The following is a 12,906-nucleotide window of genomic DNA, read 5'->3' on the forward strand; positions in this document are numbered from 1 at the left end:
CTTATCACTAACGAGATGGTAGTGGCTCAAACTAGCGAAATCTCTTGAAATGTGCTTACTTTGACACTATGACCAACTAGTTAGTCAACAACTGTCCTAACACAGTCAAACATCAAGCAAGTGCAACAAAAGACGGCAAATAAGCTATTTACTAGTTCGGCAGACAGTAAAAACCAGGCGGCTTCAGGCACACCTACATAACGCAGTCATTTGCCTACGGACCCTGGTATGGCAATGGCACAGAGGCGATTCTCCATATTAAAAGTCATTTTAGCGCCCAAATTTTCAAAGGTGTTATTTTAAGGTAAAACTGCTTATCCTAACCCTAACCCTGAAGTACAATTACTGCAGAAGGCCAATTTAAAAAGTGCATGCCTTGTGTTTATACTTGACTTTGTTAAAATAACTTAAATGCACAATGGCAAAGCCACCGATTTGTTTCTGTAATGAGCAGTTAAATACAAATGTATTGCATATCGAATCGCAATATTTTGGGGAAAAATCGCAATTAGATTATTTTCCCAAATCGTTCAGCCCTATCTTCTACACTCGTATCTTCAAAAAGAAAACTAACGTTAAAAATATTAAATCTCCATAGTAACAGCAACTTGAGGGTTTGGGAAATAATCCGAGTAGGCCTTCCTTCATTATTCACAGCAAAATATATAATGATTCTCATTACATTTCATTGATTTATTACCATCTATGTAAACACCGTTCACACCGCGTCCGCAAAGCAAAATTTCCGCGCTCCGTGTAGACACTGCGTTGGCGGAGAATTTTTTTTTTGTCTTTTTCTTTGAGTTTAGACTTTTGTACTGTAAAAAAAATCATGGTTTTGGTGATCGACCTTTGCTGCCTTTTGAAGCAGGACGTGCACTTACAATTTACCTGATAAGTTTAGCCTGGGGGACATTAGCTTCATGATTAGGCTGTCGGCAGACCGGTATAGCCTGTTCTCATTTAGCGAGATTAACCTAACGTGCTAAAATGACAATTGATTAACTTTGCTTGGGTTCTACGCCGAACAGGGCCCTGGTAGAGAGTGGTTTCTTTGAGACCTGGTAGAGAGTTTTCGTTGATCTGCACCTCAATAGCCCAGAACTATAAAACTATTATAAAGAGAAAAAAAAGAAAAACCCTGATTATCAAAATGTTTGTCTATTCAAACTGCATAGGAATCAGGGTTATCACTCATTTACACATCTAATCATTTGACAGGCAAAAGGCTTTCTTTGCAATCTGCATAGCTGTGTTTCTCAGAAACTGCATCAACAGTCCTTCACAGTAATACGATTTGCCTATCACTAGTTGAAAAGCTAAGGTTCAATGAAATTATATAGTATTAATAATAATAATCTAAAGGGTGATGTTAAGCCTTATGATGTTGCAGTAATCAGTTCGTGCCAGATTTCATTTGGTAACCACTACATCCCACCATAGATGTGTTGATAAACATTGTGAAAGGCATGGGGAAAAACTGACTGCCTGGAGCATTCTGTTTAGTGGAGAGAAGGAGAGAGAGAGCGCGCTGTGATAATCTTGTTAGACTCTGCAGTAACAGCAACGCTGGAATATGCAATACTACTCCTCCGGGAGCCAGAAAGGAGGGAGAAAAAGCGCCATGAAACGGAACAACACAAAAACAGCCAAAAATAATATTCAGGAGCAGGAGCTGCAGACTTTCTTTCTCACTCACACTCAGTAGCACAGCTGCCAATGGGCTCCCACCCGAGGAAATGGTAGATTTGGCGTCCGCTGTAGTGCTGTGGTTTGGCAGGAGGCCAGCAGCGGGTCAGCTCGCTTGTGAATGGGGCTGTGTGAGGAGCAGAGCAGAGCAGGAGCAGGAGCTGATGGGAGTCATGACTCAGCCTAGGCCTGCACTGCCGTCAACACGCTGGAGTGGAAGAGAAGGGCCCAATACAGAGTACTGGAGTTGGGGATGGGATCTTATTCTTCCATATGACTATCCATCCTTACTCAAACATCTAGAGATCTGAACGAATGTGCTGGTTCTAATGACTTGCTTTCTTTTTCAGTTGGAATCTGGAGGTGAAGTAGAAGTGGAGGAGTTTTATGTCAAATTCAAGAGTTTGTAAGTGCTGAATTTCTTCACGTATATGAAATGTAGTATTCTTTCTATTGAAGGATATTTCAATTTGTAATCTGATTTCAACCATTGGCCGCAGCACAAATGCATTGTCTTTGGCATTGTGGTATTTTTTAGTGTTTAGTTGTCTCATTTGTGAGTTTACAGCTTTAAGTTTATGGCTTAGACTGAAGTGGCCACTTTTGACAATATCAAGTGATGCCCCACCTTCATGCCTGTTTACAGGGGTTGTTAGGTGTTTAGATGTATAAAGATAGATATATAGATAGATAGATAGAGCTTCAGTGGCAACTAGGAATGGCAGTCGTGTATATCTAATTGATTGCTTAACGTAGTTGTGCCTGACATGTTCCTTGATAAATACCCTAAATGAAAGATAATTTCATATCAGTGATGCTTGAGTTTTGAAAGGAACTAGAAAGACTCGCACTCCAACGTAGATTATGGAATGGCTTGATTTTGCTGCTCTGCCACCATAAAGCGCTTATAATGTGAGGTCGAAGACTGTGTATAGAATGGATGTGGCTGATGCCTTGGTGTATCTGTGCCCTCTGTGGGTTCTTGTCAAGTTTTTTATTATTCCCTGACATGTCAAAAGTGTTAAGCTTTGGGCGAAGATGGCCAATAAGAAGCCATTGTTGTTGAAGTTTATTTGCCACTTTAAAGAACATTTAGGAGGTACGAACTTGGTCATTTCTGTGTTCTCTCTGTTCCCTCCTTCTCATCTGTCTGTGTACACGCAGCTCTTACTTACACTGTCGTTGGTCCGATGTGGAAGAACTTGAAAAAGACAAACGAATCCACCAGAAGATTAAAAGGTTTAGGGCTAAACAGGCTCTTTGTCCCTTCCTTACTGAGGTAAGCACAAGAATCATCCAACTCAACAATCAAAATGCTATCTGATGGAAGAACGTACATTGGTGCATTTTGTACAGTTTATCAAAAAGGAGTCCGTTCCTATATCATAGGTTGTGCTTCTAATTGAAGTCTATTAATGATTTAATAATTTAAACTCTTAGATTATTGATTGATTATATTGTCCAGATGGCCTGATCTCTGGGCTGTTGACAAGTGAGGAAACCTAGCGAGCCTGTAGCTCTCCCTGATTGGGCACTTTTCATATTAGTAAACTCCGACCCACTGTACTCGCCTTTCATTTTGGGCTTGTTAGGAAAAGTATAAGGCCTTATTCCTACCCCTTATGACCTTGCCTTTGATCTCTTTTTCTAGATGGATGATGAACCTTTCAACCCAGACTATGTTGAGGTGGACAGGGTTTTAGATGTGTCGGAGTCCACTGATGAGAATGGAGAGGTAAGCTCTGTGCTCTGATCATCATAGCCATCTCTGTGCTCTGATCGTCATAGCCATGCCTGTGTGCGCATGTCAGTCATCTGACCGTCTGTTGATTTGCTAACATGTTTGGGTGTCTATCATGACCAGACGCTTATCTTGTAAAACTGTAAGTGCCACTTTTCACTGCATTTGATAAACCAAACAGTTTTTAAATAATGTCACTCTGTTGCAGACGGTGACTCTCTACCTGGTCAAGTGGTGCTCCCTTGCCTATGAAGACAGCACATGGGAACTGAAGGCAGACATCGACCAGAGCAAGATTGAGGATTATGAGCGAGTGATGGCACGGGAGCCCCAGCTCAAACGCGTGGTAAGAAGCACAAGAACATTGAGCCTCGTTCCTCTACTGTGAGAGAGAGAGAGAGAGAGAGAGACGCTGAGGAGGGCAGACCCAGACACGTTCCTGCGGTCACACACAAAACCACTAACAGGAATTATTTTATTTGAAACAGGAGCGACCTCCTGCCAGCGACTGGCAGAAATCCGAGAATTCCAGGGACTATAAAAACAGCAACGCACTCAGGGAATACCAGCTGGAGGGAGTGAACTGGCTGCTCTTCAACTGGTACAACACGTATGTATGCAATTAGGTCGCCATCCAGCAGCAGCTCTTTCATTTCCACTCCCACCAGCCCTAGTCATATGGCCTGACTACTTCAATGGGTTTTCTCATGTCTTTCGCCTGCCTTTACTCCACTCCTGAGCTCCAGCATATGTAAAAGGCCCTCTCTTTTCCACATTCGCTGTAACTTTTTTTCTTCTTCTTTTTTTAAACCATGTAGACGGAATTGCATACTTGCTGATGAAATGGGTCTTGGAAAAACTGTCCAGTCCATCACATTCCTCTATGAGATTGTCCTGAAGGGAATCCAAGGGCCATTCCTGGTGATTGCGCCCCTCTCAACCATTCCAAACTGGGAAAGGGAGTTTCGTACATGGACTGAGTTGAACGTAGTGGTCTATCATGGCAGCCAGGCCAGCCGGAGGACCATCCAGACCTATGAAATGAACTACAGAGATGCACAGGTGATTGAGCTGGAGATGAACCAAACCTCGAATCAGTTTACAGTTGAGCTTGAGCATGGGCGTGTGCTGGCTATTTATGTTGGAAGTTAAATGTCCAGATACACTTTTTAAGCAAAGTTTATGGTTTTGGCTAAACTGAATCTCAGATGAGTTGATAAAAAACATGAAGGTTGTTGGCATTGTGTGTTGGCAGTCACCACATACTGAAAGCGTTCTTCTTCCCACAGGGCAAGGTGATCAAGGGAGCCTACAAGTTCCATGCACTCATCACCACGTTTGAGATGATCCTGACAGATTGCCCAGAGCTCCGCAGTGTGCCGTGGCGCTGTGTGGTCATTGACGAGGCCCACCGCCTCAAAAACCGCAACTGCAAGCTGCTGGAGGGCTTGAAGATGTTGGACATGGTAAATAGCCTCCTCCGCACTCTTACCTCAATACAAGCCAGCATGCTTTACTGTCAGATCTGTTCACATGGTTAGTGTTTGTCAAGGCAAAAAACTAAATCCAGAGTGTGTTCTGTCTTTAAGTCATGACTCTTCTGCCCACAGGAGCACAAAGTTCTGCTGACGGGGACGCCCTTGCAGAACACTGTGGAGGAACTCTTCAGTCTCCTCAACTTCCTGGAGCCAGATCGCTTCCCCTCCGAGACCACCTTCATGCAGGAGTTTGGGGACTTGAAGACTGAAGAGCAGGTACGGTGCTTCTCTCAAACCCCATGACCTTCAGCACTCTCTCTCAATAGTTAGGGCTCAATCTGCCATGACTTCACCTTACAGAAGCTGCCAGACTCCTCCAGGCTTAATGGTAGCCTTATGGCGTTAAATTGACTAGATTTTCCTTCTACGAGTACTCACAATGTTGACATTGTATCTCCCGCCTCTCTCTTGATTTTTAAAGCATAGATTTACATAATAAATGTATCGAAAATGGGGTGTGACCAAGTGATAATTTGTTATGATAGAAAAATGCATAACCTGTCTGCCATCCATAGTGTCTGATTGAGCTTTGGTCAGCCATTAGGTACTACTCCCTTTAAGGAAAAAGTATTTTCCTTAAATTTAGACTGTCACCCAAGACGCCTTTCAACTGTAGGGACTTGTGGGGTTTTCATCCTGGACGTTTACAGGATCGGCCCACTGCTCTGTTCTTCTTGTCTTGAGTTTCCACCGTGGTGCAGGAACTACCAGACCTACAACATGACAGAGCCTAACTTTGCTCTTCAATTGCAATGTCAATTCTGAGCACAACATAATAATGTTTTTCTCCGGCAGCAGCACCAACATTAGACCGTTAAACCAGAGATTTTCTAAATATCGTTACGATTCTCCCCAAGGTCAAGTTGACAGTTGGATTTTGCTATAAAGTTTCCAACACTCGATTAAATGGCTTCATGATAGCTGTTAATACTTGATGAATGAAGATACCAACACCACTGTTGATTATTTTAAGCCTGTATTTCAGCTGATGTTCATTCAGTGATGGTAACCTCAACAACTGTAAGCTGCACGCTGTAATTGATTTAGCTGTATTCACTGTGCAACCTCTGGTTAAAATAAAAACAAATCAAAATTCTTGCTGGTTTAAAAAATGGTTCTTGTTGAATTCCACCCTTGTCGTGTTTCACCAAAAAGCATCAAGCATCAGTTTCAGGGCCAGCCACACAGTACCTACACCTCTTTTTGTGTGGGTCTAATATTATGGGGAAATTTAAGTAGGCTTTGATGTGTGCTAAACACTAGTTACAGTTGGTTTAGAATATGATACTGTGACAGTCATTCGAAGCGTGCCTCTGGTTGAATTTGGTTCAGTCTAGTGTCAATTCAGTTCAAGTCAATTGTATTTCTATAGTGCCAATAACAATATAAATTGTCTCAAGGCACTTTGCAGAGCCCAGAGCCTGAAGGGAAGGAAGGATTGACAGGAGGAGAAGAGAATCCCAAGCAGGCAGATGAATTCACACTACTTGCTTCAGGAGAAAACATTAGCATGCCTACTGCATATATGCATGATCCATACAAGACTGTATAGACATGATGCATACAAAATTGTTAGTGGATACAAATGGAGAGAGCCAGCATTCAAGGTATTGGTCATAGAACAGGTTAGTATGTGGATAGTGTGCTCATACGGTTCCAGTAATAAGGATGAGCAGAGCAATAAAAAAAATAAAAAGCGATGTCAACTATGGCATTTGTTTATATAACACAAATAGACTACACAATACGTATATAAGATGCATCAGAAGCAGGGTACTAATTCTGCAGAACAGTTTGGGGGGAATGGGCAGCTGTAAGCAGAGGGTTTCTGAAGGTGGATCAGCTGCAACAGCATCCCACAGTGGAGATGGTCTAGAGTAGGGGGAGACCAGAGACCAAGCCAGTGGCCAGAGCTAGGTTGCCTTGAACGCAATGGAATTCTAGGTCATGGTACTATTACTATTAATATTACTACTTAATGGGAGAGAACACAGGCAGGTTAGTAAACAGAATATCAGACACAATTTAATTTATATAGCGCCATAACAATACAATTGTCTCTAGGCACTTTACAGAGCCCAGAGCCTGAACCCCCTGAACACACACAAGAAATGCGTATCTCGTTGTATGAACAATGCAGTGCCTAATTGCCTAAACATCGGGTTGATTTAGTATGACATGCCACAGACTATCCAGGGGAAAGTGTTGACTGCATCTGTTCAGTGCGCTTGAAAGACTGCCTTGTTGAAGCACCAGCGCTGAGCAATCTTTCTCCTCCCCTCCCCCAAACAGGTGACGAATCTGCAGGCCATCCTGAAACCCATGATGCTTCGGCGTCTCAAGGAGGATGTGGAGAAGAATCTGGCTCCCAAAGAGGAGACCATCATTGAGGTGGAGCTTACCAATGTGCAAAAGAAGTACTACCGTGCAATCCTGGAGAAGAACTTTGCCTTCTTGTCAAAGGGTGGAGGAGTAGGAGTAGGAGGTGGAGGAGGAGGAGGTGGTGGTGGAGGTGGCTCTGCTGTACCTAACCTGCTGAACACAATGATGGAGCTGAGGAAATGCTGCAACCATCCCTACCTCGTCAATGGTGCGTAGTCCTCAGTCAAGCAGAGCTTGTCTATCTACAGTGCAGCACAAATACATGTTGTTTTTCCCGCTGTCATGTGACTAAAACAAATTCCACTCATTGGGTTTAAATATTAAACAGACATGCTAAATGGCATTTACTAATTAAACAGGTTTGAGTAAATTGTAAAAAAAAAAAAAAAAAAAAAAGATGTTTAGGGGTTTTCAAGGCTCAAATAAAATAGACTAAATCATTGTTTTTGCTATTAAGGTGCTGAGGAGAAGATCCTGGAAGAATTCAGAGAAAATCACTCCGTGGAGCACCCAGAGTTCGGACTCCAGGCCATGATCCAGGCAGCAGGCAAACTAGTGCTGATCGACAAGCTGCTGCCCAAGCTGAAGGCTGGCGGTCACCGCGTGCTCGTCTTCTCTCAGATGGTGCGCTGTCTGGACATCTTAGAAGACTATCTCATCCAGAGAAGGTATGCTAGTGCTTTTCAGTTATCTGAATTACACAATACGCAGAAATATATATTATTAATCATAAATATCCCTTTTGAGTTAATATGGATGATAAATATGGTGTGCTGCTCTTGCAGGTATCCATATGAGCGGATTGACGGACGGGTGCGGGGGAACCTTCGCCAGGCAGCTATTGACCGTTTTTCCCGGCCCGACTCGGACCGCTTTGTGTTTCTGTTGTGCACCCGAGCTGGAGGCCTGGGCATCAACCTGACTGCTGCAGACACCTGCATTATATTTGACTCTGACTGGAACCCCCAGAATGACCTTCAAGTGAGTATATCAGCAGGAATAATGGGGAGAGCGTCTAAATTACGTTGCTCTAAAATACTTTTTTAAGCGTGGGCGTTAAGTAAAAACACCTCTTAGTTTTGATCACGTGGAATTCTAACCAGGCTTTACCGTTTCATACGCCTACAAGTAGAATATCTTTAGTTAATCAATTTAACCACAACATTTTATGTCTAACTGGGTTATGGAACTTTTTCTTTTGAATCTTCCAGGCTCAAGCTAGATGCCACAGAATTGGCCAGAGAAAAGCAGTGAAGATCTATCGTCTCATCACCAGGAACTCTTACGAGAGGGAGATGTTTGATAAAGCCAGCTTGAAGTTAGGACTGGACAAGGCTGTGCTTCAGTCAATGAGTGGCAGGGAGAATGCTGCTAATGGGGTAGGATATATATCAATATATATATATATATATATATATTTCAAATAATAGTTTTCCAACACATTCTGAATGAACAAGTTCTACCATGTTCTCTATTTCAGGTTCAACAACTCTCCAAGAAGGAAATTGAAGACCTTCTACGTAAGGGAGCATACGGGGCACTCATGGATGAAGAGGATGAGGGCTCCAAATTCTGTGAAGAAGACATTGACCAAATCTTACAGAGACGCACACAGACCATTACCATTGAATCAGAGGGCAAAGGATCCACCTTTGCCAAGGTACACCCCTATTCAACAGACACAGGGCTTACGCACACAGAAGTAATGCTTTCATTTCTAATTTGACTGTTTGTTTTCGTCTGTCTCCAGGCCAGCTTCGTGTCCGCTGGAAACAGGACTGATATTTCTCTGGAGGACCCAGATTTCTGGCAGAAATGGGCAAAGAAAGCAGAGCTGGACCTAGACGAGATTCATGGAAGGGTGAGTTGCTGCTTAAACCCAATTAAACACAGGAGCCCCACTGGAGCAGGGCTGGAGACCCATGGGAAATGGAGTTTGGCATGGAGTGTTAATCTTCAGCAGCTTTCCTCCTTTAGTAGAGGCGACTGGATCTGTTTGGCTTGTTAGGCAGGGGGAGGGGGAGGGGAAAGCCGTTTCAGCTGAACGCCAGGGTCCTGCATTAGCGGCTGAGCCTGACAGGGAAAACGTGGGAGAATCCAGGTCGGACACTGCTACTCCAGTCCTTGTGTTGTCCTCTACAAATCTACTCATACAGCCAAATTATTGATGATTTTTTCTTAAAGCAACAGTGCAAGTAATGGAAGTCATGTGTTTTGTAAAAGGCTTGATTGACCCAAATTAAATATGAGCATTTTTCCACCCATACATTAAATTGAGTTGAATAGAAATGTTTCATTTGGGAGATCATTTCTCTCTTTTTCCACTCAGTCATGGTGTTTTTGAGTCTCTTGTTTCAACTCACTCACCACCATCACCCATCAGATACAGAGGCATAAATCTGTCGTTTTTCACAAAAGCACATTGACTCCTGAGAAGGTCCTAATGGTAGGTGATTTGACTGTGTTGCTGTCTTTCTGCAGAACACCCTGGTGATCGACACACCACGAGTGCGGAAGCAGACTCGCCACTACAGCTCCATGAAAGAGGACGAGATGATGGAGTACTCGGATCTGGAGAGCGACTCCGAGGACAAGCCAGTGGCCAAACCCAGAAGACCACAGGACCGGAACCAGGGTTACTCACGGAGCGAGTGTTTCAGAGTGGAGAAGAACCTCCTTGTCTATGGGTGAGCAGACATACTTCAGTCAGCCGGAACTGAACTTCTGAGAGATGCAAATAGCTGGGAAGGTTCTTGCTAAGGATATGCGCATGGAGATAGTATAATGCTGAATCACCAAGTCCAAACCTTAAGGCCGAGATTCTCTTGTGAATCTTCTACTACACATCTGTCTCCAAGCTCCACTAAGTCCAACCAGGTCTCTATTTCGTGTTACTATGGAAGATGCGTCAGTCCCATCTTCCTGTAGTCATGTCACCAAGGACCATGAGGGGACCTGGTCTTCCCAGCAGCCCTCCAGCGCTGTGGCTGTGGCCCATATCGTCAGAGCCTGCCTGTCCTTAGGGCAGCAGACGAGCAGCTCTCCAATGCACACAGTTAATTAAGTGGCAGGCCTCTGCTCTCGCCACACTAATCATGGCTGGCTGCACGCACCATGTTTGACCAGCCCCTTGTTTTTCCCCCTTTTTGCAGACTTGTCTAGACCCTTGGGCTAAATGGCAAATTGGATCCATCAAGTCTGAGAGGCAGCGTTTCATTGAATGGTTTTAGGGAGAGAAAACGGCGTGTAGAAGCATGGAATCAGATCAGAAGGCCCACGATTTAGTCCCCCACCCACTCATCCCACAGACACTCCTCCTAGGCTTCACAGAGCCCCCAGGGCTCAGACTTGTGTGTGTGTGTGTGTGTGTGTGTGTGAGAAACCTCCCCAGCCCGTGTTGCATATTACAGAAAGAAGTGCTTGCCTCTGTCCCCTCCCACTTTCTAGTCCAATGAGGAACGGAAGAGGAATTGCAATGCACTGACCTTAATTTCAATGACATCATAGGTGTAAAGGCTTGCAAACGTCCTCCATCTCAACCGTACCCAGCCAACTCATGTTGATCTTCATGCCTGCTTGATTGTCATTAATAGTTGTTGGTTGGCCTGGCGTTGAACTGTGTCAGACTTGATCTCCATTATTCTTGTGTATACTACTGCATAACCAAATGTGGAACCAGCTCAAACTGGAGTATTTTGACTTTTGAAGTGAGTGAGATTCTTCAGTGCTGGAGTGATGATGCGCCATTCTCCACTCTTTATATCTTGCCTGTATTAGTCTTTTCCCTCCGTGTTCTTTTCTCCTTTGTTCTGTCCTCCACTCATCCTCCCCTGTCTTCTCCCCTGTGCTGTTAGCTGGGGCCGCTGGAGAGAGATCCTGTCTCATGGTCGCTTCAAACGTCCTCTCCGGGAGCGCGACGTAGAGACCATCTGCCGTGCACTGTTGGCCTACTGCCTGCTGCATTACCGCGGCGACGAGAATATCAAGAGCTTCATCTGGGACCTCATCACACCCACTGAAGATGGTCAGAGTCGCACACTCTCCAATCACTCTGGTGAGGAGCCCCATCACTGTGTTACCTACCGGCCCATTATTCACAACATGAATGTGTACAGAAATAGGTTTTTGACATGCTAGCACAGTTTGACAAGTCCTGCCTCTCTAGGTGTGTGTTGTGGTGGTGGTTATAACGGTGGTAAGTCCTGCCTCTCAGTGTGTGTTGTTGTGGTGGTAATAAGTCTGCTTTGCTCCTGTGTTTAGGCCTGTCTGCTCCGGTTCCTCGAGGTCGAAAGGGAAAGAAGGGCAAGTGTCTGGCCGCGCAGACTCAAACCCCTCGTGCTGATTGGCTGGCGGACTGCAACCCTGACGTCCTGCTGCAGGAGGACAGCTACAAGAGGCATCTCAAACACCACTGCAACAAGTAAGCTCAACATGGGCATTACTTCAAATATCCATAGATGCTTTGTTTTAATATAGTCTTCATCATTGTTTAAGATCTTTATGACCTTAGAAACGTTCTCCTTTTTTAGACACTCAATCATTTGTTGTCTTTATGGCTTGTTGATTGATAGTTGGGTTTAGCTTTGGGTTTTTGTTTTTCTATTCTCAAAACTGAATTGCTAGTTTTTCTCTACAGACTTGTTTTTTGAGGTAGCTCAATGGCGTTTACTTTCACATGCAAAATTCAGAGATCCAAAACTCACCAATATTAATACGTTACATATTTAGTGTATATATAAAAAATAGACAAATATTATCAACTTCTTCCAAATGGTCACTTTGAAAAATGGATACTTAAGTAACCTTGTGTTTTGTTTTGAAATTAAAGAAATGTTTAGGTAGCCACAAAGCTTTGTACATGGGCTATTATAATTTTCATGGCATAGTCCAGAGGGGCTATTTAAGACTTTATTGTTCTGTTTTTAAAAGGAGGGGACAAACCTGTATGCCATTATGGGCCTGTTGCTTGATCAACTATGGCCTCTTTTGTTTTGCAGAGGCCTCTTAGATTTCAGGTCATAAATAATTTCTTTGGCTCTGGCTACCAGTACTGTTGTTGCCATGTTGGCTGAAACCAGTTTAGGGGCAGAGAGAAGTCTTCTTGCTGCCCCCCTTTCTTTGCCTTCCCTTGCCTCCTCTGGCTCTCTAATGTGCTTCCAGAGGGGGGTTGATGGAGTGATAGAAAAAAATGTTACAGATTGATGAATATGAAAGCTTCTTTTTCAGTTCGCCAACCATCTGTTTTACCCACTCCGCTTAGTTGAGCCTCCTGTGTGTGTGCGAGTGTGTTCAGTGTGTGTGTGTGTTCTGTGTGTGTGTGTGTGTGTGTGTGTGTGTGTGTGTGTGTGTGTGCGCGCGCGTGCGTTCAACGAGTGTGTGTGTGTGTGTGTTCAGCGTGTGTGTTTTGCAAGTGTGTTCAGCGTGTGTGTGCGAGTGTGTTCAGCGACTGTTTAGCGTGTGTGTTCAACGACTGTGTTTTGCAAGTGTGTTCAGCGGGCTCATCCAGTTAACCACGGAGTCCAACCTCTTGGTGGAAGCAATGCTTAGGAGAGGAAA

The 12,906-nt window shown here is 44.0% G+C and overlaps 1 protein-coding gene across 2 annotated transcripts in view; it reads left to right on the forward strand.

The window, feature by feature from the left end:
* Positions 1 to 12,906, forward strand: part of chd7 (chromodomain helicase DNA binding protein 7) — a 50,746-nt gene that overhangs the window by 25,394 nt on the left and 12,446 nt on the right. For both annotated transcript variants that reach the window (XM_080837258.1, XM_080837259.1), the window contains exons 7-23: positions 2,040 to 2,095; positions 2,854 to 2,968; positions 3,341 to 3,424; positions 3,639 to 3,776; positions 3,919 to 4,040; positions 4,249 to 4,492; positions 4,720 to 4,896; positions 5,041 to 5,184; positions 7,261 to 7,558; positions 7,808 to 8,018; positions 8,136 to 8,331; positions 8,562 to 8,729; positions 8,831 to 9,010; positions 9,101 to 9,211; positions 9,832 to 10,037; positions 11,205 to 11,404; positions 11,611 to 11,770. In XM_080837258.1, coding sequence (XP_080693384.1) covers positions 2,040 to 2,095; positions 2,854 to 2,968; positions 3,341 to 3,424; positions 3,639 to 3,776; positions 3,919 to 4,040; positions 4,249 to 4,492; positions 4,720 to 4,896; positions 5,041 to 5,184; positions 7,261 to 7,558; positions 7,808 to 8,018; positions 8,136 to 8,331; positions 8,562 to 8,729; positions 8,831 to 9,010; positions 9,101 to 9,211; positions 9,832 to 10,037; positions 11,205 to 11,404; positions 11,611 to 11,770 — 2,810 coding nt within the window. The remainder of the gene's footprint in view (positions 1 to 2,039; positions 2,096 to 2,853; positions 2,969 to 3,340; positions 3,425 to 3,638; positions 3,777 to 3,918; positions 4,041 to 4,248; positions 4,493 to 4,719; positions 4,897 to 5,040; positions 5,185 to 7,260; positions 7,559 to 7,807; positions 8,019 to 8,135; positions 8,332 to 8,561; positions 8,730 to 8,830; positions 9,011 to 9,100; positions 9,212 to 9,831; positions 10,038 to 11,204; positions 11,405 to 11,610; positions 11,771 to 12,906) is intronic.

Source organism: Sprattus sprattus (genome assembly GCF_963457725.1).
Source record: "Sprattus sprattus genome assembly, chromosome: 4".
NCBI classification, from domain to species: domain Eukaryota; kingdom Metazoa; phylum Chordata; class Actinopteri; order Clupeiformes; family Clupeidae; genus Sprattus; species Sprattus sprattus.